At 41.0% G+C, this 26,625-nt stretch overlaps 1 protein-coding gene across 1 annotated transcript in view; it reads left to right on the top strand.

The window, feature by feature from the left end:
• shoc1 (shortage in chiasmata 1) overlaps positions 1-26,625 on the top strand; it is a 142,782-nt gene that overhangs the window by 46,966 nt on the left and 69,191 nt on the right. The window contains exons 10-15 of the mRNA XM_073048597.1: positions 8,977-9,103; positions 11,417-11,511; positions 19,223-19,465; positions 21,108-21,422; positions 23,088-23,207; positions 24,891-25,067. Coding sequence (XP_072904698.1) covers positions 8,977-9,103; positions 11,417-11,511; positions 19,223-19,465; positions 21,108-21,422; positions 23,088-23,207; positions 24,891-25,067 — 1,077 coding nt within the window. The remainder of the gene's footprint in view (positions 1-8,976; positions 9,104-11,416; positions 11,512-19,222; positions 19,466-21,107; positions 21,423-23,087; positions 23,208-24,890; positions 25,068-26,625) is intronic.

Genomic DNA, 26,625 nt, shown 5'->3' with positions numbered 1-26,625 from the left:
AGATTCCAGCATGTGTACCCTCATGTGTGTTGTTTTCAGCTCAGAACTGGTAATTACAATTAAAGGCTCAAAGGTTTATTTGTTGTTAAAGTATGTACGCAGTACACATCTCTGAGATTCTTCTTCTCCATATAGCCACGAAACAAAGAAAAACCATGGAAGTCAGTTCAGAGAGAAACAGCAGACCCACCCCCATGCACAAAAAAGAACGGCAACACGGTCAACCTCCAAAACCCCACTCCCCCACACGAAATGCAACAAGAATCTTAAGTCAGAAGTGACAAGTAGATGATCCAGCTCGGCCTCCTCCAGAAGTCCCCAGCATCCCAGATGTCAGTATGTAGTCAATCCAATTCACTCCATGTGAGTGGAGTAGTTGTATTGAGAGCATCCTGAGCAGCTGCATCACTGCCTGGTTTGGAAATTGCACCATCTTGGATCTCAAGACCCTGCAGCGGATAGTGAGGTCAGCTGAGAAGATCATCGGGGTCTCTCTTCCCGCCATCATGGACATTTACACTACACGCTGCATCCGCAAAGCAAACAGCATTATGAAGGACCCCATGCACCCCTCATACAATCTCTTCTCCCTCCTGCCGTCTGGGAAAAGGCTCCGAAGCATTCGGGCTCTCACGACCCGACTATATAATAGTTTCTTCTCCCAAGCTATTAGACTCCTCAATACCCAGAGACTAGACTGACACCTTGCCCTATTGTCCTGTTTATTATTTATTATAATGCCTGCACTGTTTTTGTGCACTTTACGCAGTCCTGTGTAGGTCTGTAGTCTAGTGTATTTTTCTCTGTTGTTTTTTTTAAGTAGTTCTGTCTAGTTTTTGTGCTGTGTCATGTAACACCATGGCCCTGAAAAACGCTGTCTTATTTTTACTATGTACTGTACCAGCAGTTATGGTTGAAATGACAATAAAAGTGACTTGACTTGACAGCAAAGAAACAGCTGAAAGCACTGGATACTGCAAAGACCATTGGCCCAGACAAAATCCTGGCAATAGTCCTGAAGACTTGTGCTCCAGAACTTGCCATGCCACTAGCCAAGCTGTTCCAGTACAGCTACAACACTGGCATTTACCTGGCAATATGGAAAATTACCCAGGTATGTCCCGTACACAAGAAACAGGACAAGTCCAACCCAGCCAATTACCGCCCTATCAGCCTACTCTCAATCAGCTGTGGAGTAATGGAAGGGGTCATCACCAGTGCTATCATGAAGTACCTACTCGGCAATAATCTACTGATGATGCCCAGTTTGGGTTCCACCAAGACCACTCAGCTCCTGACCTCATCACCCCCTAGGTATTCTAGCTAAAATGGAGTCAATGGGAATTAGGGGGAAAATCCTCCACTGGTGGGAATCATACCTAACACAAAGGAAGATGGTTGTGATGGTTGAAGATTAATCATCTCTTCCTCAGGACGTCACTGCAAGAGTTCCTCAGGGAAGTGTCCTTAGACCAACCATCTTCAGCAGCTTCATCAATGATCTTCCTACCGTTATAAGGTCAGAAGTGGGATGCCCACAGATGACTGCACAATGTTCTGCACCATTTGTGACTCCTCAGATAGTGAAGCAGTTCATACCCAAAAAGAAAGAGGAAGGTTGCAGAAAGGAAATTATAGTCCACTTAGCCTGACCTTAGCCTGGGAAGATGTTGGAGTCAATTGTTAAGGATGAGGTGATGGAGTACTTGGTGACACAGAACAAGATAGAACAAAGTCAACATGGTTTTCTTCAGGGAAATTACTGCCTGACGAACCTGTTGGAATTCGTTGAGGAGATTATAAGTATGAGAGATAAAGGGATGCAGTGGATATTGTATATTTGGACTTTCAGAAGGCCTTTGACAAAGTGCCACACATGAGGCTGCTAACCAAGTTAAGAGCTCATGGTATTACAGGAAAGTTACTAACATGGTTAGAGCATTGGCTGATTGGTAGGAGGCTGTGAGTGGGAATAAAAGGATCCTTTTCTGGTTGGCAGCCAGTGACTAGTGGTGTTCCACAGTGGTCAGTGTTGGGGACCACTTCTTTTTATGTTGTATATAAATGATTTAGATGATGAAATAGATGGCTTTGTTGCCAAGTTTGCAAATGATACAAAGATTGGTGAAGGGGCAGGTAGCGTAGAGGAAACAGGTAGGATGCAGAAGGACTTAGACAGACACAAGAAAGTGGCAAATGAAATACAATGTTGGAAAATGACCATGCACTTTGATAGTAGAAATAAAAGGATGGTCTATTTTCTAAAAAGGGAGAAAATCCAGGAATCTGAAATGCAGAGGGACTTGGGAGCCCATGTGCAGAACATCCTGAAGGTTAACTGGCAGGTTGAGTCAGTGGTGAGGAAGGTAAATTCCATGTTAACATTCATTTCAAGAGGTCCAGAATACAAGAGCAGGGATGTGATGCTGAGGCTTTATAAGGCACTGGTGAGGTCTCACCTTGAGTATTGTGAAGAGTTTTAGGCCCCTCATCTTAGAAAAGATGTGCTGGCATTGGAGGGGGGTCCAAAGGAGATGTGGAAAGGATGTTTCCCATGGTGGGAGAGTCTAGGACAAGAGGGTACAGCCTCAGGATAGAGGGGCGCCCTTTCAAAACAGAGGTGTGGAGAAATTTCTTTAGGCAAAGGGTGGTGAATTTTTGGAATTTGTTGCCACGTGCAGCTGTGGAAGCCAGGTCATTGGGTGTATTTAAGGCAGAGATCAAAGGGAGAAGGCAGGGAACTGGGTTTGAGGAGATTAAATAAAGTATCAGCCATGATCGAATGACGGAGCAGACTCAATGGGCCAGATGGCCTAATTTTGCTCCTATGTCTTATGGTCTTATACAGCCAGGCTTGGGCTGACAAGTGGCAAGTAACATTCGAGCCATGCAAGTGCCAGGCAATGACCATCTCCAACAAGAGAGGCTCTAACCATTGTCCCTTGACATTCAGTGGCATTGCGATTATTTAACCCCTACTAGCAACATCCTGTGGGTCACCATTGACAGGAAATTGAACTGATCTGGCCATATAAACACCCTGACTGCCAGAGCAGATCAAAGGCTAGGAATTCTGTGGCGTGTAACTCACCTCCTGACTCCCCAAAGTCTGTCCAGCATTTACAAGGCTCAGGTCAGGAGTGTAATAGAATACTCACCACTCGCCTGGATGAGTGCAGCTCCATTGACACTCAAGAAGCTTGACACATTCAGTACAGCCAACTTGATTGGTACCCCTTCAACAAGCATCCAATCCCTCCACCATCAATGAGCAGTTGCAGCACTGTGTACTATCTACAAGATGCACTACAACAACGCACCGAAGTTCCTAAGGCAGCACCTTTTAGACCTACGACCACTACCATCTAGAAGAACGAGAACAGCAGATACTTGTGAACACCACCACTTGGAAATCCCCCTCTGAGTCACTCACTATCCTGACTTGGAAACATATCGCAGTTCCTTCATTGTCGCTGGCTCAAGATCATAGAATTCCCTCCATAATAGCACTGTGGGTACCTACATCTCAGGGATTGCTGTGGTTCCAGAAGACAGCTCATCTTTACCTTCTCAAGAGCAACTAGGGCTGGGCAATAAGTGCTGGCTTAGCTGACGATGCTCACATCCCGTAAGTGAATAAATTTAAAAAGGAGCATCTAACTCCAAATCCCCCTCTTCCTGCACAAAAAACTTAACAGAAACACAACAAGAACATCGACCCCCCCAAACCCTCCCCCCCCCCCACAAAATACAACAAGAACATGGGCTTCCAACTCACCTCCCAGCACAAAAATTGCAACAAGAGCATCGACCTCCAAATCCTCCTCCCCCACACAAAATAAAACAAGAAAGAATATATATGTGCAAAAGCACAGAATATAAAAGCTGTAAGACTGAAAAAAAGTCCATAGTCCAAATCCATAAACGCCAAAAACCTCAGTAACATCCTCCAACATCTTTGAAAGAGAAAGTCCCAGGGGCTTAGCTGCTGGGCACAGCAATAGGCCATACAAGCTCCCCTGTCTGCCAGCAGAATGATCAGAAGGCAGGCACACGCTCTCCTCATTTGGCTCAATGTTTCAATCTCCCTTATTGCTTTAATCTGCAAACAATGGAAGCCTTAATCGGTGAAATGGAGGTAAACATCAACTCGCAGCCAGTCCAGCAGCCACCTCACCTCAAGGCTTGTGCTCATTGCTTCCCAGAATCCTCCTACCTGCCGGCATGAACATCCAACTCACAGACCTCCATTGATACCCCTGCCCCCCCCCCCCCCCCTTACCCACATCCCTATCATTTTAGTCTGGTTCTCTTTCTCTCTCTTTTTTCCCCCCTCACTATAATCTCCCCCCAGCCCTACCTTTCTTTCTCTTTTATTTTCCATAACTCTCCACCTTCCCCCTAGCCCATTTCCCTCCAGCCTATCACTTCCTAGCTCTCTACTTTATCCCTCCCCCCACTTCTTATTCCCCCTTGACCATCCCATGTTACTTCACTCCTGATGAAGGGTTTCGGCCCGAAACGTCGTCACTACCTTCTCCCAAAGATGCTGTCTGGCCTGCTGAGTTCTGCCAGCATTTTGTGTTTTTATTTATTTCCAGCATCTGCAGATTCACTCGTGTTGCCTATAAAAGAAGTGAAATAGTTTTGTGGTCTATCTAGAAGATGTCAACTAAGGGAGCATTGTACACTGGTGCCATCTTGACCAGATTATCAATGTTCCTGTGGAGTTAACCACAATGCAGAATTTGATGGCCAATATTTCAGCTACCATTACTTTATACTTAAGTGGAAACTCATACTTGCCGTGAAATCTCAGTTTGCTACCATGATGGATTTAGATATCAATGTGCAGAGGAGCTTCTAAAACATTCTAGGGCAATCCATTCTGGAGGATTGAAAAATTGGAAGGTAAAACAAAGAAAATTATAGCCCAGTTAGCCTAACCTCAGCGGTTGAGAAAGTGTTGGAGTATTATTAAGGATGAGGTTTCGGGGTACTTGGAGACTAATGATAAAATAAGTCAAAGTCAGCATGGTTTCTGTAAAGGGAAATCTTGCTTGACAAATCTGTTAGAGATCTTCAAGGAAGGAGCAAGCAGCGTGGACAGTAGATGTCATTTACTTGGATTTCCAGAGGGCATTTGATAAGGTGCCACACATGAAGCTGCTTGACATGATAAAATCCTATGGCGTTACAGGAAAGATACTGGCATGGATAGAGGAATGGCTGATAGGCAGGAGGCAGGGAGTGGAAATAAAGGGGGCCTTTTCTTGTTAGCTGCCAGCGACTAGTGGTGTTCCTCAGGTGTCAGTATTGGGACTGCTACTTTTAGGTGAAGGGGTAGGTAGTGCTGAAGAAGTAAGATGATTGCAGCAGGACTTAGACAAATTGGAAGAATGGGCAAAGAAGTAGCAGATGGAATATAGTGTTGGGAAATGTAAGATACTGCATTTTGTTAAAAGGAACAATAGTACAGACTATTATCTAAATGGGGAGAAGGTTCAAACATCAGAGGTACAGAGGGACTTGGGAGTCCTCATGCAAGACTCCTAGAAGGTTAATTTACAGGTTGAGTCTGTGGTTAAGAAGACAAATACAATGTTGGCATTTATTTCAAGGGGAATAGAACAAAGAAGCAAGCAGATAATGCTGAGCCTTTATAAGAAGCTAGTCAGGCCACCCTTGTAGTATTGTCAACAGTTTTGGGCCCCATATCTCAAAAAGGATGTGTTGTCATTGGAGAAATTCCAGAGAAGGTTCATGAAGATGATTCGGGGAATGAAGGGGTTTACATACTAGGAGTGTTTGGCAGCTTTGGGCCTGTATTCACTGGAATTTAGAAGAATATGGGGGATCGGATTGAAACCTAATGAATGTTAAAAAGACTAGATAGGGTAGATGTGGAGAAGATGTTTCCTATGGTGGGGGTATCCAGAACTAGAGGGTACAGCCTCAAAACTGAGGAATGACCTTTTAGAACAGAGGTAAGGAGGAATTTTTTTTTGTTGAGAGTAGTAAATCTGTGGAATGTTCTGCCACAAACTGTGGTGGAGGCCAAGTCCGTGGGTGTATTTAAGGCAGAAGTTGATAGTTTCCTGATTGGTCAGGGCATCAAAGGATGTGGCGAGATGGCAGGTGTATGGGGTTGAGTGGAATCCGGGATCAACCATGATGTAATGGCAGAGCAGACTCGATGGGCTGAATGGCCTAATTCTATTCCTATGCCTTGTGGTCTATTGATCTGTACTGTGTGGACATCCTGAAATTTTTTATTTTTTCTGATTTATTTAGAGATACAGCACAGACTAGGTCCTTAAAGCCATGTCACCCAACAACCTCCAAAACCCCAGATTTTAACCCTAACCTAATCATAGGACAATCGACAATGACAAATTAACCTTCTTGTTGGACTGTGGCAGTAAACTGGAGCACCCAGAGCAAACTTGCACATTCCACAGGAAGGACATACAGAGACACCTTGCACAAGACTTCGGGATGGAACTCCGATGCCCTGTGTTGTAATAGCGTCATGCTAACCACTACCCTACCATGGCACTCCAAATGTGGCCTTCTGTTGAGAGCTCATTACTCTTTTTGTTCCTCTCACTTCACAATTTGACTTGGTATACATGGCTTTAATAACAATTTAAATATACAAAGCAGCCTTAACTTGTTTCCAAGCAATTCACTAGAATGTTTTCAAGCAAAGTGGACTCCAGATTATGTAAGGTAGAATTAACTTATTAATCAAAATTAAGTAAAAATAATTTTGTTTTAAACAAAACCTAAGATGTTTAAGGAGTGAACTCTGGAACACAAAACCAAGGCAGCTGAAGATAAAACTATGAAGGGCAATGCGACTTTTAAAAAAACAACGCAGGCAATTTAATGGAAGTGGAAGTAAATGGTTTTAATGCTGGTGTGGATACTTGGCTTGTAGCTCTTCTCAGTGTCAAATGTGATACAGTAAACTCTTGATTATTGAGCATGTTCAGCACATTAGTGGAGCTGGGTTAGCAGATTTTCTCGGTTATTGATATTATTCTATAAATACTCCAAGCTTTTAATTCGCTATTTTATTTAAGATGTTAACACAGTGGGATTGGTTTATTATTTTCACATCTATTGCAGTACAATGAAAAGCTAGTCTTGCAGTGTTCAACAGATCAAATCAATATATAGTGCATTGAGAAAGTACAAGTTAAGACTAAACAATACAGAATAACGCTCAACAGCCATGGAGAAAGTGCAGTGCAGGTAGGTAATAAGGTGCAAATTCATAATCTGGTTGATTGCGAGGTCAAGAGTCCATCTTATCGTACTAAGGAACCATTCAAATTGTAAGTGAGTTGTGGCAGGTATTTAGAGAATAAAATAATTGACAGATATAATAAATTTCTTTGAGGGTGAAGTGAGCAGGTTGGTTGTCAGGATAGAAAATTATTTTCATGGGGATATTGGGAAAAGACTCTTAACATTGGCAGTGTTGGTTTCCAGAGCAGATCAGAGATCAGTGCTCATGAACTCAATATATCAAGTGCTCATTGTGGACACTCAGTCCTGAAACAAAAACTGAAAATATTAAAAATACTTATCGCGTTAAGCAGCAGCTGTAGAGAGAAAAACAGAGTTACTACTTAAGGTTATTTCAGTCATGAAGCATTAAAGTTGTTGGGTTGTCCATGAGGGTTGAAAATGACTTTGATTTCATTATAGTTCTGTAGGTTCTGTAGTAACTAACAAATTCAATGTAGAATCTGTGAACTTTACCACAGGTGGGTGAGTTATTTAGATTGTTTTATGTTCCCTCTACTTTTTGTGTTTGAACTTTACATACTAACATTTGAAAGACTCAAAAGTGCTAGGTGCCTTCCCACAAAGGTCCAGACAATGGATTGGTCTCTGTTCCACCCATCAGGGATATTTTATCAGGAGCACTGCATATGCAGGGCCCTTAGCATTGTCAATGATCCCTCTCATCCATCCAACAATCTCTTTAACCTCGTACCATCAGCCAGGATGTATAAGTAGCATTAGGTCAAGAACTGTTAGGATGGGAAACAGCTTCTTCCTCCAGGCTGTAAGACTATTGAACTCCCTGTCACCACCCATCATGCATGAAGAACTGATAGTGTTATACAGTTTAAAGTTGTGTCATAAGTACACCTTATTATTTGTTAGTTCACTGCTGGTAATATTACTTTGTGTTATGTGTGTGAGTTATATGTATGTACTGTGTTGTGCACCTTGGTCTGGAGAAACATCGTTTCGTTTCGTGATATACATGTGAAGTGCTTGAATGTCAATAAACTGATTTGAACTTCAGATGCCTCTTCACTGATTTGAGTCATCATGGGTTAAAGATTTCTTTGAATAGGTGATCTGTTTTTCAAGGATGCTTTAAAGTGCATCTAAATCATTTTCTCTGAACTGTTGAAAATCACTAACTATGAAGGAGCTCAGAGTAGAATGCCTGTTGCTGTTGATGTAGCTGATGGGAATTGACTGAGTGTGATCAGATTTGACACTTGTTGATTTCCCTCTTTATTTAGTAATTTTTGGAAGATTACGGAGCGGCACAGTAGTGTAGCATTTAGTGTAATGCTTTTCTGCCACTGTCTGTAAGGAATTTGTACATTCTCATTGTGACCATGTGGGTTTCCTCAAGATGCTCCGGTTTCCTCATGCATTCCAAAGACGTACAAATTGGGAGGTTAATTGGTCACATGGGTGTCAGGTGGCACAGGCTCCTTGGGCCAGAAGGGCCTATTACTCTGCTGTATCACTAAAAAAATAAGCATTTTATGGAGGCATCATTGGTGAGACTTCAGTTTTTTTGAGTATTTCATTTGTAGGTTTTTAGTTAAGTGTGACTCATCACATTCAGAGCTGAAAAGAGAAAGAAAGAAAATAACAATAGCATTTAACTGAAATAATTGAATAAAATTAAAATATATTCTGATATGCTTACAGTTTGCTGCGATGTTTATAGAAGTGTGGAAATAGAAACCCCTTTGACTCCTCCATACTCAAATTATGCAGAAATTACTTTATCAACAAAGGAGCTACATGTGGAGGAACTTTGTCCATCAACATTTAAGTAAGCATAAAGTATTCTTCATTTGTTAATCTTAATTAGTTTATACATGTAGTATTTGAAGACTTCCTTTTGAATAAACATCTTTATAGTTCTTAAGTACAAAATATAATAAACAAACTGAGACATTGATAGCAACTACCTTATAGTGACTTTTTAACCTGAAATGAATAACAGATATTTTACCACCTAAGGTGAATCATTTTTCTTTACCCAACCTCTGCTTGCCAAATCACACAGAAAAGCCAAATGGGAATTACTTTGCTTTTATATTGACTATATAATGCTTCATTTTCTCACTTGTTTAATTCTCTTATTGAATTTGTTGAATGAGTAATTGTGGAGAATGTCATTTTTCAGCTAACATCTTGAAGCAGATCTGTTAGAGTACTGAGATCAACTGTTGTGTTTCAGTGCTTTCATTTGTCCCTTTTTGGCACTAAGACTATTAAGGATCAAGTACACACTACCATTTTGTTCTAGGCCTGTCTTTGGACTTCTTCCACTTCTGCAATGGTTTCTCTACTAAGTGATTCAGAGTGCACATAAATTTATTGGAGGAGGTGATAATAATCAACCAAGCTGGACAGCATTGGTTGAAAATAAAAAAACAATGCATATACTGGAAATCTGAAACAAAAACAGAAAATGCTAGAAATTGTCTGCAGGTCAAGCAGTATCCTTGGAAATAGAAATAGATTTAATATTTCTGGTTGAATACAGGTTATCAGAAGTGATTTCTTTCCTCTGAAGTCTTCAGCCTGAAACATTGACTCTGTTTCTCTTTCCACAGATGAAGACTGCTGCTTGACCTGGTACATGTTTCTGCTTTTGTTGTAGACAGCAGTGGTGATTATTCAGGAAGTATTCAATCTTGTTTAGTTTTTGTGGGGTGCAAGTAATCAAGAATTAAATCCTTCACTTGTTACATCCACATACTTCTGAGCTATATTTAAATACAAAATTAAAATAGAAAATGATGGGAATACTCAGCTGATCGGCAGTATGGGTGCAAAGAGAAACAGTTAATGGTTCAGGTTATGGATCTTTCATCATAACTGGGAATGAAGAGAAGGTGAATTAAATTTTGGGAGAAGAGAAGGTGCAGGGAGTTGGTAGAACAATTCTGATGGAGAAGTCCAATTTCTCATTGAGTAACCCAAATGAATTAATGGGGGGCATTTACAAGCATATCGAGCCACTTTCTCTGCAGTATGTATTGTAATACATTGTAAATTACTAGCTTATGGTACATGCCCAGCAGGGCAGACTAGATGAACAGAATAAAACAAAATATTGACAAACAGAAATGGCTAGATGGAAAGATATTGATTTACTTAACTTTGGACAAATCAGAATTAAATCTGGAAAGTTGTAAAATTCCCAGACAATTTTGCATGAACTACACCTGTTCTTTCCCCACTTCTCTTCCTATGATCCAGAGACCTAAACAGTCCTTCCAGGTGAAGCAGCTATTCACATGCACTACTTTACTGGTGTACTGCATTCAGTTTACTCTGGGAGTTCCCCTATATTACGGAAGCAAAGTGCAGGTTTGTTGTTGTGCTGAATACAGGAGTAACCCATTTGCCTACCACTTTAATTCACCATTCTACACCCATTCTGATCTTGTTGTATGTGGCTTCCATTACCGTTACAGTGAAGCCCAGCATAAGCCTCAGAAACAGCTGTTCATCTTCTAGATTCAATAGTGAATTTTCTAACTTTAGTAATACTTTCTTTCATGTTGTTGCCTTTGTTTCATAATAACACACTTTTTCAATTTGGGGCAAGAGTATTCTGGTGTTTAACTTGCACAGCCCAAATCAGTGAAGTCAGGAATTGGGCATTTCTTTAAAGGGCTGATGATGGTGACTTGAATTAAGTTCCAGTGAAATCTAAATGTTCTCATGCTACTAATGGTCATTATGCAGCCCGTTCTGGTGAAACACTGGAAGTGTGCATTGAATAAAAATTTCAATCAACATAACTATGTAAGACAATTTCTTGTGCTCAGTGATTGATTTCTTTCCTACCTTTCTGCAGTGATTCAATGATGGGAGCGGTGGACTGAAGATGATCTTTTTACTCATGTATTATTGGATTGCAGTCAAAGAATTTCTGTAAAATTTTGGAAATCTTTAAATGATTTGTTTGAAACGTTTCTGACATTTGATGTATATATAAATTAACCATTTTGTACAGTGTAAAGCAGTTCATGATTGCATTCTGCATTTTTTAGATCTAATATTTTGGTCAATATAAGAGCTAGTATCAATAATTGGACTAAGGCTTGGTTGTATTTCACTTTTTCAGTGCAGTTTTAACAGCCACAACAACGGATTTTTTGGACTTTCAAATATGGCAATCAGAAAATTTCTACAGTTCTTTCCCATCTCTGAGATTAGGAGGTAAGGTGTACAAATATTAATTATATTTGACTCGTATTTTTGAATCCATAATGCTGGGGAATATGGGTATCTCATGCAGAGAAACTAAAGGTTTCGTACAAATATTTAATGTTGTTGCCCTCAATAAAAGGTCTCTAGAAAAGGCAAAATCTAATTAGACAAATAACTAAACTTTCACCACTTTCTTAAATAGGTTATGATTGTGCCATTTCATAATTTCACTAATTAGTGTAGAATTTTTAAGTATGCTCATAAAAATAATTGTATGTAGAGCATCTTGCCAGTGATATCAAATAAAGTTTTGTCCAGTGCTGTTTTAACGTGCTTACTGTAAACTGTTCATTTTGCCTGCATCTTAATGAGAGGTCTTGACAAGGGTGATATGGAGAAGATGGGGGTCAAAATTTAAAATGGTCACCCATTTAAGATTATACATTTCTGGTAACATTTTAGAAATTTTCTTCAAAAGAGATGGAAAAAGGGGCCTTTGAATATCTTTAAGGCAGAGGTAGTTAGATACTTGATGTTAAAAGTTACTTGTGTAGACAGGAATGTGGAGTTCGGGTGATAACCAGATTAGTTATAATTCTGCTGAATGGTCCAAGTGGCTGAGTGTTTGATTCTGCTTTTAATTTCTATATTCATAATTGGGGAAAGGTCAAAATCATTCTGTAAAACTTTTCATTAATTAGGGAAAACAGAACTTTGAGAGGTCAAAAGTTCAAAGTAAATTTTATTATCTGAGTACACACATGTCACCACATACAACTTTGAAGTTATTTTTCTGCAGGCATACTTAGCAAATCTATTGAACAATAAGTGTTAACAATGGACAACAAACTGTGCAAATTCAGATATAAATAAATAGCAATAAATAACAAGATAAAAGGGTCCTTAAATGAGTGTAGTTACCCCCTTTTGTTCAAGAGCTTGATGCTTGAGGGGTAGTAACTGTTCTTGAACCTGGTGGTGCAAGTCCTGAGGCACTTGTACCTTCTATCTGATGGCAACAACGAGAAAGGAGCATGGCCTGGATTGTGAGAATCTTTGATGATGAATGCTCAATAGTTGGGAAGGTTTTATCCATGACGTACTAGGCCAAATCTAATACCTTTTGAAGGATTTTACACTCAAAGGCATTGGTGTTCCCATACCAGGCCATAATGCAGCCAGTCAGCAAACTTTCTACGATATCTCTAGAGGTTTGCCAAGATTTTTGTTGACATGCTGAATCTCTGCAGACTCATGAGGAAGCGGGGGCACTGTTGTGCTTTCTTTGCAATTATATGGTGGGTCTAGGACAGGTCCTCTGTGAGAGTGGCCCAGGAATTTAAAGTTACTGACCCCCTCAACCTCTGATCCTCCGATGACTACTAGCTTATGAACATCTTATTTCCATCTCCTGAAGACTACAATCAGTTCCTTGGTCTTATTGACATTGAGTGAGAGGTTGTTGTTATTACACTACTCAGCCAAATGTTCAATCTCCCTCCTATATGCTGGTTCATCACCACCTTTGATACAGTCCACAACAGTGGTATCATCAGCAAACCTGTCTATAGCTGTACTTAGCTAGACTGTCATAGTTGTGTATCTATATGATGTTTGCATTAGTAGGAAATGATGATTCAGGATCAAATATTGAATTCAGCTTAATGTTCAGAAGTCATTAAGAAAACTCATTCTTAATGGAGGGAAGCAGAAGAATGGAATGGTTTAAAAGCAAGACAATGGAGAGAAGATAGAGACAATGGGAAGGGAAGTGAGGAGAGCAGAGAAAACAAGGTACATTAGGTGGAGGAAAGATCACGAGATATCAGTTTAGTAAAGTTTAGTTTGATGGTTGATTCCATGAGAGATGGGAGTTTGTTAGTTTTGTTTGTTGCTGGTTCTGGCTTACTTATTGCTATTAGGAGCTTTTTTGTTTTCTGCTGATGACATGAGCTTTTAAGTATGATTAAGTATCTCTAGCTCATAACTTTTATTTCCACATTTGTCTATGTGATGGCATGTCCTCATGGGTGAGAATAAGGAAAGTGAAAATGTAGTTGTTGGCAGCGTAGAGACTATCAACAGACAAAGCTAGTGAAAGATTTTAGGAAACAGAAATGAGTTAGAATGTCTTCGAAGTTAACATCATCAGGAGTTCATGTGTGGCTTACCAAATCATTGTGTTATTAACCTTGGTGTTGTGTTTGACTTAATTTTCCCACCAGCTTTTCATGGCTTTATTATCCCAAGATTTGATGATTTTAATGTTATCCTCCATTTGCCAACCTTAGCCAACTCTTTTGTCTACATCTTAGCTAACATCATGGCCTTTTCACTTATTGCCTTAGTTTGTTAACCTGCTTTGGCTTGTGGTTTGGCAGCACTTCACTTTAAATCTCCATCCATGTTTGCAGGTCTCCTCATGTCATCACACTTCAAACTCTTCAAGATCTGTTGTTCTTCTCATTATGACCTATTCCAAATCCCCGAAATTAACCTTTGCCTTTGCCTCAAACTCTAGAATAACACCATTTCGCTTGCCCCCAGTACCTGCTGTCCCTCACCAAATGTTCTTGTCTTTCTCTTGTTCTTTAAGATGCACAATTAATTTTGACAAAATTTTTTGTTGCCTATTCTGACACCTCCTGGGTAAACTGGTTTATTATTAGTAGCTGCCAGTTACAGTGAAAACTTTGTTCTGCATTGTACAGATTGATTCATCACATTAATCCACTGAGGTAGTATTTTTTTTGGTGGCATCCGTCGGTCTCGAGAGACCATGGATCTGCGCCTGGAGAGTTCTGATTCAGCTGCTGATGGTGGTGCAGCGTCTGTTGTGGCTGTACAGGCCCACACGGGAGTGACAGTCTCGGCTGCAGCGATTGCATTTGAAGACGCTGTCCTCCAATGTTGCCGTGTTGTTGTCTTTTCGGCGAGCGCGCTTTTCCTTGGCGGCAAGCCTCAGTTTCTCTTCTCCTTGCTCCAGCCCTCTGTGTAGTTCTCGTCTCCAGCGTGAGCGATCGTTCGTGACGTCTTCCCATCCTTTGACGTCCAGGTCCATTGACTTCATGTCCCTTTTGCAGACGTCTTTGAAATGAAGATGAGGACGTCCTCGTGCTCTCTTGCCGGTGGTCAGTTCCCCGTACAGTAGGTCTTTCGAAATCCTCCCATCCGGCATGCAATGTACATGTCCCAGCCAGCAGAAGCGGCGTTGTTGGAGAAGGGTGAAGAGGCTGGGTAACTGGGCGTGGGTAAGGACTTCGGTGTTGGTGACTCGGTCGGTCCATTTGATGCCCAGAACGTGTCTCAGGCTGTGAAGGTGGAAGGCGTTGATACGTCGCTCCTGCCTGGAGTGGAGGCTCCAGGTCTCGCTGCCGGAGAGCAGTGTGCTGAGGACGCATGCCCTGTAGACTGCAATTTTGGTGTTCGTAATTAGCTTTCTGTTCTCCCAGACTCTCTTGGTCAGCCTGGCGAATGTGGTGGCTGCTCGTCTGATCCGCCTGTTGATCTCAGAGTCCAGGGAGAGGCTGTCCGTGATGGTGGAGCCGAGGTATGTGAATTTGTGGACTACCTCCAGCTCATAATTGTTGATGTTGATGACGGGGGGTTGTTCAACGCCTTGGCCCATCACATTGGTCTTCTTCAGACTAATGGTTAGGCTGAATTCCTGGCAGGCTCTTGAGAGGTTGTCCATAAGTCGCTGCAGTTGCTCTTCAGAGTGTGTCGCCAACACTGCATCGTCTGCAAACAGCATGTCTCTGATGAGTACTTCACGGACCTTGGATTTTGCCCTCAGCCGGGACAGACTGAACAGCCTTCCGTCCGATCTGGTATGAAGGTAAACTCCATCGGTTGAAGTTCCAAATGCATGTTTCAGCATGACTGCGAAGAAGATGCCGAATAGGGTGGGAGCAAGCACACAGCCCTGCTTCACACCGCTGCAGATGTTGAAAGCCTCTGAAGAAGAGCCATCAAATTGAACGACGCCTTTCATATCCGCATGAAACGATTGGACTATCTTGAGGAGCCTCGGAGGACAACCAATCCTGGCGAGGATTTTAAACAAGCTGTCTCTACTAACAAGGTCGAATGCCTTTGTGAGGTCGATGAAAGCGACGTAGAGTGGTTGTCTTTGCTCTCGGCATTTCTCTTGCAGCTGTCGAAGAGAGAAGATCATGTTGATTGTGGAATGTTCCGACCTGAAACTGCACTGAGATTCGGGGTATACCCTTTCAGCGATTTTCTGTAGTCTGTCCAGGACCACGCAGGCGAAGACCTTCCCAACGATGTTCAGCAGCGAGATTCCTCTGGAGTTGTTACAATCGCTTCTGTCCCCCTTGTTCTTATAGAAGGTGACAATGTTGCAGTCTCTCATGTCTTGCGGCACTGTTCCCTCCTCCCAGCACTGACAGAGTAGTTCCAGCAGGTGGCTGAGCAGAACTCCCTTTGCACACTTGATGACCTCTGGTAGGATGCCATCCAACCCTGGTACCTTTCCAGTGGGTAATCTGTCGATGGCTCTGCTCAGCTCTTCAGCAGTCGGCAGTACGTCCAGCTCCTCCATGACTGGTAGGCATTCCACAGTGGCTAACGCATTGTCCGAGATATCATTTTCCCTGGAGTAGAGTTCGGAGTAGTGCTCCACCCATCTCTCCATCTGTTTTCTTTTGTCTTTGATGACCTCGCCTGTCCTGGATTTCAGTGGAGCTGTCTTGCTCTGGGTTGGACCGATGGCTTTCTTGATCCCCTCATACATTCCGCGAATGTTGCCTGTGTCGACTGATAACTGGATGCTTTCGCATAGTTGTAGCCAGTAGCCATTTGCACAGCATCTGGCTGTCTTCTGTGCGTTGTTCCTAGCTGTCCTCAACGCTTGCAACGTTGCCTGAGTGGGTTGGTGTTTGTGCTTCAACAGTGCAACACGCTTCTCCTCGATGGTCGCATTGAGCTCATTCGCGCTTGCCTCGAACCAATCCTGTGTCTTGCTCCACTTCCTCCCAAAGGTCTTTAATGCAGTATTGTGGATGGTGTCCCTGAGAGAATCCCATCTCTGCTGAATTGCTCCTCCTGGTGGGTCTGCAAGGAGGGCGTCCTCCAGTGACTTGATGAATACCTCCGCTTTGGTTAAGTTTTGGATCGTAGTAGCATTGATACGCTGTTTGCCTAGAGGCTTGGCGCAGTGCATCTTCTTCGGTTGGAGTTTGAGTTTGCAGCAAACCAGGGAGTAATCCGTGTCACAGTCAGCACTTTGAAAGGACCGAGTCATGAGCACGTTTTTCAGGTGGTTGCGTCTTGAAGATCAGGTCTAGCTGATGCCAGTGTTTGGAATGGGGATGTCGCCAGGAAACTTTGTGTTGAGCTTTGGCCTGGAAGTAGGTGTTGGTGACACATAGTCCGTGGAGCACGCAAAGCTCGAGCAGTCGCTGTCCATTGTCATTCAAGTTACCGATCCCATACCGTCCCAGACAGCTTGGTCAGGAGTCGTGGCCAGCACCCACTCTTGCGTTGAAGTCGCCAAGTAGCAGCAACTGTTCCTGTTTCGGGATCGCCTGTATTTGCCTTGAAAGTTGATCATAGAACTCATCTTTTGCATCTTGTGTGGAATGTAGGGTTGGGGCGTAAGTGCTAATAAGGTTGACAGGCCCATCGGAGGTGTGCAGCCGCAGTAAGTAGATCCACTCCGATCCATCCTTGCTGGGTTCCACCATCGTCAGTAGCGAGTTTTTCACAGCAAAGCCGACACCATGCTCTCTGGTCTCGTCCTTGCCTTTCCCCTGCCAGAAGAAGGTGTACTCTCTCTCACGAAGGGTCCCCGATTCTGGAAGCCGTGTCTCTTGGAGCGTTGTGATGTCCACTTGAAGACGAAGCAGTTCGTTGTTAATCACTGCTGTTTTGCAGGTGTCAGTGATCTCGCGAAGGTCGTCTGATAGACCGGTTGTCATAGCCCGTACATTCCAACATCCGAGTCTGAATGCTGGTTTCTTGCCTTTTTCCTTGTTGTTTTGCTTGGTGCAGTGTTTACAGACCGCGATTCAGGATACTTATATCCCTAAGCCCCACGCACCCAGTGAAACGGGCGGACTGTGGCGGGACAGCACCTTATTGGCTGGGGGCTGCCCAGCTTGAGGCGGGCGGTAGCTGTCCAGTGAGGCACGATGGCCTCTCCCTCCGTCGAAAGCAACCCCTGGCACCTTGCTCTATGCCAATCGAGCGCAGGCATAACCGGTAGACTGCTGCTTTCCGTGTTTTGCCGCCGCGGTGAGGCGACGCTGGAGTGTCCTCTCCGGGGCGCAGGCCTGGGCAAGGTTTTATGAGAGATCGGCAGTTGCCCATGCAGCACGTCTCCCCTCTCCACGCCACCGATGCTGTCCAAGGGAAAGGCAGAGGCCAATACAGCTTGACACCGGTGTCGTCGCAGGAGTTGCCAGAAAGAGGTTGAATGTAACATCGGACTGCCTTAGGGACTCCGGCTCCGGATTTATCCTCGGGGTTTACTCCCGAAGCCTTTCCCATGATTGGGTATGGCCTCAAGGCAGCGGAGGTTTAAAATCAGAGTTTTCCTTCTCTTAGATGGACTGCCCTCCCAGGCTGACGAGTTCCATCTACCCGAAGCACTGGTTTTAAGGCACCAGGACCCGCCCTCGCCCCTTCTCCTGTCAGTAGAAACAGTTCCGCGGGGCTTGCAAGCTAAGCCACACGAGAAGGCCAGGAGTTGGACTTGGTTGCCAGAGGCTATTTGAGACGCATGCCGTGAGGAGCACTTTTTAAACAGTGGGAGCTTATCCCCACTACCACTCCTCGGCTTGGCAACCTTGGAGGTAGTATAACAGAAAACAAAAACAATGCAAAATAAAGTATTAGAAAGTGCAATGCAGGCAGACAGTAAGTTGCAAAGCCATAATGAGGTATATCGTGAGGTCAAAACTCCATTTTATCATTCTTGGTGATTATGCTGTGCTCTTATAACAACAGGACAGAAGCTGTCCTTGAGCCTGCTTTAAGGCTTTCTTATCTTCTGCCCAGTGAATTGGGGGAGGGGGGGGGTTGGAGAAGAGAGAGAGTGTCAGGGTGGATGGGTCTTTGATTATGTTGGCTGCTTTGCTGAAGTGTCAGAAATGCACACAGTGTGTGTGGAGGGAAAGCTGGTTTCTTTGATGTGCTGAGCTGTGTCCACAACTCTCTGCAGTATATTGTGGTCTTGGGCAGAGTAGTTGCCATACCAAGCCCAGATGTATCTGGACAGGATCTATAAAAATTGTTGAGAGTCAAAGGGGACATGTCATATTGCTTTAGATTCCTGAGAAAGTAGACACCGTGTGCTTTTTTGGTCATGGTGCCTACATGATTGGACCAGGACAGACTATTGGTGATGTTCATTCTTAGGGACTTGAAGCTCTCAACTTGGCACCATTGATGTAAGCAAACGTGTGTGCATCCACCCCTTTCCGAGGACAATGACAGGCTCTTTTTTTTGCCGATTTGATGACAAATCTGGATTGATAATAAAGTACAGTACCTTGGGAGACAAATTATCTCAAGGTATTCTTGGGGTGTAAGATGTATTGAATATAGTTTTATTTTTAATTTTTAATCTTGAAAATAGGAAAACAAAAAAATTCAGGGAAAGAAATAATGGAACTAGAAAATCAGCTTTTATGTAGAGTAATTTCTTATTGCTTTCCTTAATACATCATTAATAGATATTCTTTATTTTACTTAGAACCTAAGATAAAAGAACATTCCTTGCATCATAAACCAGTTTCTGAATTAATTTATCTGCTAAAAGCCTCCCCAGAGGAGCTCATAAGTGCTGTGGTAAAAAGTTTATGGGAAGAGTACATGAAAATAGCTGCACTTCAGATTGACGTAATGGAGCAACTACACTTGGGACATGTTGAAACAAAAGCATCACCAGCTACTAAACTGGAAGAATTTTCACCAGTTACCACAGTTCACTTGGAAAGTATGTTCACTGATTATATTCCTTTGAATTACTAAAATGTGTATAATCACACCATGGTGGGAAAAGAATGATTTTGCTTTTGTATAGAAATAATTAAGGCTTATTATCCTTGGATTCCTTACTGATTAGCAGTCCATAAACTTTGCATGGTAATGGACCATATTACTGGCTTATGATACAATTTTAAAATGTATCTTAGAAATGGTGCAAATTTATTCTCAGTCATAATTGGCGTCTCATCCAGACACTGACTGAGGAAAACTTCATTAGGAGTTAATGATATAAATACTCTACTATCAATGAACTTAATGTAGTTATTATCGTATATTTTAAAGTCTTTATGGTGTTGAGAAAACTTTTCAATTTATAGAACATGGGTCACACAGGCAAGACGACATTTATAATACTAGTTATCCTTGAGAAGGTTGTGGTGAGCTGCTAGTTTGAACCCCTACCATCCTACCAGTGACAGGACTCCCTAAACCCCACAGTCATACTAAAGGTGGTAAAAATAATCAAATCTAAATGTAATAAAGTCATGATGAGGATTTTGGCATGAGATAAATTAAGGCAGGGTAAAGTCAGGTGATGTTAATTAGGGAGATACTGGAATTAGACAAGGTGGTGATATAGGAATATGTGTGTCTTGAGTGGCAATTTTCAGGTGATGATGTTCTCCAGTACCTATGCCCTTATCCTTCCTGGTGGTAGAGGCTACAGGTTTGGGAGATACTGTTAGAGTAGTCTAGCTATATAAGGTGTGTATATTTTGTAGATCAGAATCAGGTTTATTATCACCAGCTTGTGATGTGATATTTGTTAACTCAGCAGCAGCAGTTCAATGCAATACAGGGCATACATGACAAACACAGTGGGCAGTGGTAGAAAGAATAAATACTTAGTGTGATGCATGAGGTGACAATCAAGATGGTTCTCTTGGCTGATATTGAATTTCTTCAGTATCTTTAAAGCTGTTCTGTTTGAGGCTAGAGAGGAGCTCCTGATCTGCCTTGAAGATGGTGGAAAAGTTTTGATGCAACAGGATATACCGTCTCTTGGAGCACAGTGTTTTGAGTGCTTGTGTGGTTATATTTCTGCACAATGGTAGTGAAGAGTAACTCTGTTTCATTTGGCTGTATTCACGGGTATATTCATGTCTGGTTGAATGATAATTAAACTTGAATTGAATTGACATGTTCTATATAGATTGTGGAAAGTTATTAGAGTGAAGAGGATGTCAGCCACAAGTTTTATGTAAGTTGAACCATACTTTGATATGTATTTTGATCCAGTAATGTGATTGAATCATATTTTCATTTCTCTTAACCCTGAGTGAACACAATCTAGTCATCTTTGAATTGTTAATTGGGTATCTATACTACTGTAGAAGCACTAGTAATTGAATTCTGGGTTAGATTAGGTTTTGAGCACAAATTTAGCATTAGTGAGAAAACAAAGCTTCATGGTGCTCTCGTAGAGTTAATGTAACCTCAGCTACTGCATGACATTTCTATATTACGTAAAAATTCTGGCCACTTTAGAAAAGACTTAAGCCACAAATTTATTTTAAAAAGTTGTTAAATTGAACAAGTAAAATTTAAGAGCTCCAGTAATAATGCTTATCTCCCACTTTGTTTAACAGAATGTTTTGAAAGCCCTACCTTACTTAATGAGAATAATAATGTCACCATTAAAACATATTCTGAAGATGAGGAAACAGCATATTCTCATACACATCAAGATAGAAATAATACAAGTCATGCATTACCTTTACAATCACAAAATGTAACAACCGTTTCTGAGATGAGTTCCATTAATTCTGAAGATAAATATGGTCTCATGACAAAAGTACACCAAGAAAACTGCGATCCTCTCAGCAACTTCATAATGTTACGATCAAAGAAGGTGCCAGCAATTTGTCAGACAAATAAAGACAATGAAAATCAATTTGCTTCCAGTAAGTTTCAACAAACTCTCCACTATAATTTTCAATTTTGACTAATTATTAAATAATTGTTTGTTTTAAGCTGTCTTTAAAGGTGCTGCAGGAAGCTTAGCAAAAGCTAAGAAAGAATAAGAAAATCCTTATTTTCCCAGAGCAAATTAGCTCACATTTCAAAGGTATCTCAGATTCACAAATACATGGTGTAATAGAGTCAATCAGCTTCTAATTGAATATTGACAGAATAATGGTCCTTGCCATTTAGGCATACCAAATAGCCATGTTACTTACTCTTATTATCCTCCTCAATCATTATAGGACAACACTTCATGTCCAATTGAACATTTTAGAATTAAAACTGTATTGTTGAGATTTTGGCTCAGCAGAGTTTGTAAGTAAGAGGCTCCATTTCATTCTTGAAGTTTTGCATTTTGCGGATCCATTCCCACAGCATTAAAGTCGTGGAGGCTTATTTTTATGCAACATTTATGCAGTGATATTGATTAGAAAATCGTAGATAAACTGGTCTCTTTTATGAGCTTCTACTGCATTAAGGAAATAATTCAACTCTACTTCACCACAAACCCTCTAACATAGATTTCAGCATCACCAGTGGCAGCAGGATGATTTCCATATTTTTCAGGGTTCTGCAGATAGTGAGAATTATTATTTTATCAGCATATAGTACAGAAACAAGTCCTTCGGCCACTGAGTCTGCCACAACTATTAAACTACCTCTATAATCAATCCCATTTTCAAAATTCTCCCTACATTGTTATCATTCTCTACAATCTCTCCCCAGATTCTACATGTCACCTACATAGTAGGGATCATTTACAGTGGCTATCCACTGGCACATTTTTGGGATGTGGGAAGAAACCAGAGCATCCTGGAAATCCATATAGTCATAGGAAGGATATACAAACTACAAAGGCACAGGACCCTAGGTCAGGATTAAACCTAGTTTCTCTGGTGCTAGGAGGCAGTGATTCTGCTGCACTGCTGTACCACCTGATAAAAGAGCATTATTTAAATGCAACTTGTTCATGTGGAATTGTAACTTGGAGACATTTTGGACTTTTACCACCACTCTCCATCCTATTCCATTCTTACACTCCGCTCTCAATGCCTAATTGGTATTAAACCAAACAGCTGGTAACTGCCTCTTTACTCAATTCAGTTCGACAAGAGGGCTACTGTATTTTGAGTTCGGACTGATGATTGAATATGTGCCAAAAACTTTGCTGTACTGGACAGCAAACCCAGCCTCTGAATAGGAGGAAAGTTTTTTTTATAGAATATTTTTAGGTTTGTCTCAGTGTAGCAGGAACCCCACAAGGTTTATGGAACCTAATGGGGCCCTACAAAAAAAAATTAAAAACTACTTGTGGAGTTACTCACCAATATCAGGGAACTAGCATTTTGTCATTTTTGATTGTGAACTTTTAAAGTCACCACCAATTTTTTCTTTGCCAGTCTGAGGTATTTGCTGTATATTGAAATGGCACAGCATTGAAACCTGGAATTTGTATAAAAATGGAATGCAGCTGTTTGTGGCTTTCAGTGTATTTGGCTTGTACTATTTTTTTGCAATTTGTGTTTCTCTTTATTTATTGGAAAGGGCTCTTATATTAACTTCCTGTATAGCCAGCAAATGAAAAAATTGGTTTTCTATTTCAGTTGGCGAAAGTGTTCATGACATTGACGTAAACAGCGAATTAGTGTCACCAAGGACAGATTCAGTTCAGGAAAGTGGCCGGCAAAATTTAAGTAGCATTTTGATAGAAGTTCCAGCATCAGGTATTCAAATTTCTTTGACATGTTAATGTAGAAGTCGTCATCAAGTTGGTATAAAAGTGTTTTGTTTTTTTTCTTACCATTAACATTAAAATAGCTGCCTTGGGAGTAGAGCAGTGCTGTGATTGGAGTCATAGAATAATACAAGATGGAAATAGGCCCTTCAGCCCAACTGGTCCATGCTGACCACAGCAGTGAAGTAGTGAATAACAGAGGTCCCAACACTGACACCTGGGCGTACCCCATTCATCAAAAGCTTGCAGTCAGAAAATCAAACATCAACCATCAACCCCGCTTCCTATTGTTGAGCCTATTCTGAATCTACCTTGCGAGCTCCCCCTGAATTCCATGTGACCTAACCTTCCAGATCAACCTGCTATGTGGGACCTCATCAAATACTTAAATTAACGTATGTATAGAAAACATTCATTACCCTGCCTTCCTCCATACCCTTTGTCACGTCTTTGGAAAAATTACAAGGGATTTGTCAAGCGTGACCTGTCATGCACAAAACCATGCTGACTATTCTCGATCAGGCTTTGACTCTCTGAGGGATGGTAGATTTTATCCCTCAGAATTCCCACCCATAACCTCCCTGCAACTGAAGTCAGGCTCATCATTCTATACTACAGAGATTCAAAAAAGCACTTAGTCCTAGCAACACTTCAAAAGTGAGATATTTCTTCTTGCCAAGAGACTTAAGTCTCTCTGTTCTCTGTCCAAAGCCACATACAATTAAAATTTGTATTTGAACCTAATGAATCCAGCATAAGGACAGCCAACAAAAGCCAGTTTCCAAATTGATGAATAATAGTTACCATATGAAGTACCGCAGATGTTAGAAACCAGAAATAAAATTAGAAAATGCTCTAGCGTCTGAGGAAGGCAAATATTTTAAGTTGATGACCTTTCATCAGAACTGGGAATAGAAATAAAACAAGTTGCTGTTTCGCAGGAAAAGAGGGGAATGTTAGAAGGATGCAAACACTCTTTGCACATAAAGTGGCAGTTTAGCAATAGTTCCAATTTGAAAATAATGTGCTCTCCTCTGTAGTGGAAAGCAAAATGCAGATTTGGTAACCATTTTGAAGATGTTTCTGTTTAATCAACAAGGTTGATCTGAAGCTTCCAGTTACCTGACATTTTAATTCTCCATCCCACTTCCACTGTGATAGTTGTTCAATTTACTCCAACAATACTAACATAAACTCAAGAAACTGCAGCTCATCTTCTGGTATGCGTTTCAGAACTCAATATTAAATTTCAGGTATTCAGCAAACCTTGTCTTTTGTCTGACATATTCAGTTGTCAGTTTTTCTTACTCCCAGTGTTTCAAATCTCACTTGTCTCTTTCTAGTTGTACTGCGCTGAGACAGAGTTTTATCACACTTTTTTAAGTGACACCTGTGTCATTTGGTCTCTCCTGCTCTGCAGCTTATCATGAATCATCCCTTTTGGCCTACCATACTTCCACCCTACTTTCTCTGTGACTAAAAGTTTTTTTTAATTTCCAACATTTTCAGGTTCTGATAGTAGGTTATTAACCTGAAATATTAATACTGTTTCTCTCTTCACTTTCTGCTTGACACGCTAAACGTTTCTAGCATTCTCTGTTCTTTATTTTAATAATACGTCATTGTAATTTTATCATTTTGCTGATGAGAAACATTTTTCTTCTGCTTGCAGCCAGCCAGTGTCAAGCTTATCATCTGTTGCAGGCTGCAGCAATCCCTGTACTGAAAGACCTGAAAGGCTGTGTTATTTTTGTGGCCGTGACAGATACATTTACTTCCCTTGCTTTTGATCGTACTAGATTTTTCCTAAAGCACCAGGAGAAGCTAGTGAGTGATAACGTTAAACAAGGTCAGTCTACAGCTTGCCTCACTTAAGAAACATACCTGGAAATCCCAATTAAGAAATATTATAAATAATATGAATGTGAAAAAATATGGGTTTCACTTAACGATTACTTTTTTTAAATAAAACTTCATTCCTTGTGTACATCCTGAATAATGTGGTATCAAATGTACTTTAAAATACACACCTACTATTAGGATTCAACAAGGGATTTGCTGTTCTAACCAAAGGACAACATTATTAGTAAAATAATATAGATACCACATAATCTTATCATTTAATGAAGTGTGATTGAGTTTAGCTTCATAAATATGGCAATATTATACAGGGTGGATACACCTACATAGATCTGTCTTTCTTAAAGTGCTTTTAAGATCTTGGTTCTAAATATTTATAGTAAACATCTAACTGAAAGTCAAAGGATGTCTTTCTATATTGAAAACCTTATGTACACATGAAGCAATTGGATAGGAAAAAAACTTGGTGATGAATCTATACAGAAAACAATTTGCATTTGTATTAGAGTTTCCCATGACCTCACAATATGATAAAATGATCAAAGGAATGAAATAATTTCTACTTACTGCTTAAGGTTTATGTTAGTAATAGGACATGAAAATAAAACACATATTAATATGTGCTTCTTTAATATTGTGTGAATATTAAAGCCCAGAGACTGGTTTAGATATTCATTCACCTGGTTCAATTTTTCTTAGATTGCTTTAATGAAGTGTGTGTACATTCTGTTGTATAATAATAATATTTTAAATTGCTGCACTTAAAAGTGAAACATACTGTGCCTATAAAAAGTATTCACTCCCCTTGGAAGCTTTCATGTGTTATTGTTTTACAACATTGAATCATGGTGGATCAACAGAAAAAGACCCTTTTGTGTCAAAGTAAAAACATCTCTACAAAGTGATCTAAATTAATTACAAATATAAAACACAAAGTGATTGCATAAGCATTCACCACCTTTATTATGACATATCTAAACATCACTGGGTCAGCCAATTGGTTTAAGGTCACATAAATGGAGATCACATGTGTGCAGTCAAGGTGTTTCAATTGATTGCAGTAAAAATACACCTGTATCTGGTGAGTCCAACTGTTGATGAGTCAATAACCTGGCAAAAACTACGCCAAGAAGATGAAAGAATTCTCCAAGCAATTCTGCAAAAAAGTTATTGTAAAACACAAGTTAAGAAATGGATACAAGAAAATTTCCAGGTCACTGAATATCCCTTGGAGTACAGTTAACTCAATCATCAAGAAACAGAAAGAATATGGCACAGCTGTAAATCTGCCTAGAGCAAGCTGTCCTCAAAAACTGAGTGACCGTGCAAGAAGTGGACTAGTGAGGGCAGTCACCAAGAGACCAATAACAAATCCGGAGGAGTTATAAGTTTCATTGGCTGAGATGAGAGAGACTGTGCTTACAACTGTTGCTCGGATGCTTCATCAGTCGCACCTTTATGGGAGAGTGGCAAAGCGAAAGCTACTGTTGAAAAAAACTCACACAAAATCTCAATTAGAGTTTGTCAGAAGGCATGTGCGAGACTCT

Source organism: Hemitrygon akajei, chromosome 6 (genome assembly GCF_048418815.1).
Source record: "Hemitrygon akajei chromosome 6, sHemAka1.3, whole genome shotgun sequence".
NCBI classification, from domain to species: Eukaryota; Metazoa; Chordata; class Chondrichthyes; order Myliobatiformes; family Dasyatidae; genus Hemitrygon; species Hemitrygon akajei.
This window is presented reverse-complemented; position numbering and strand designations above follow the sequence as displayed.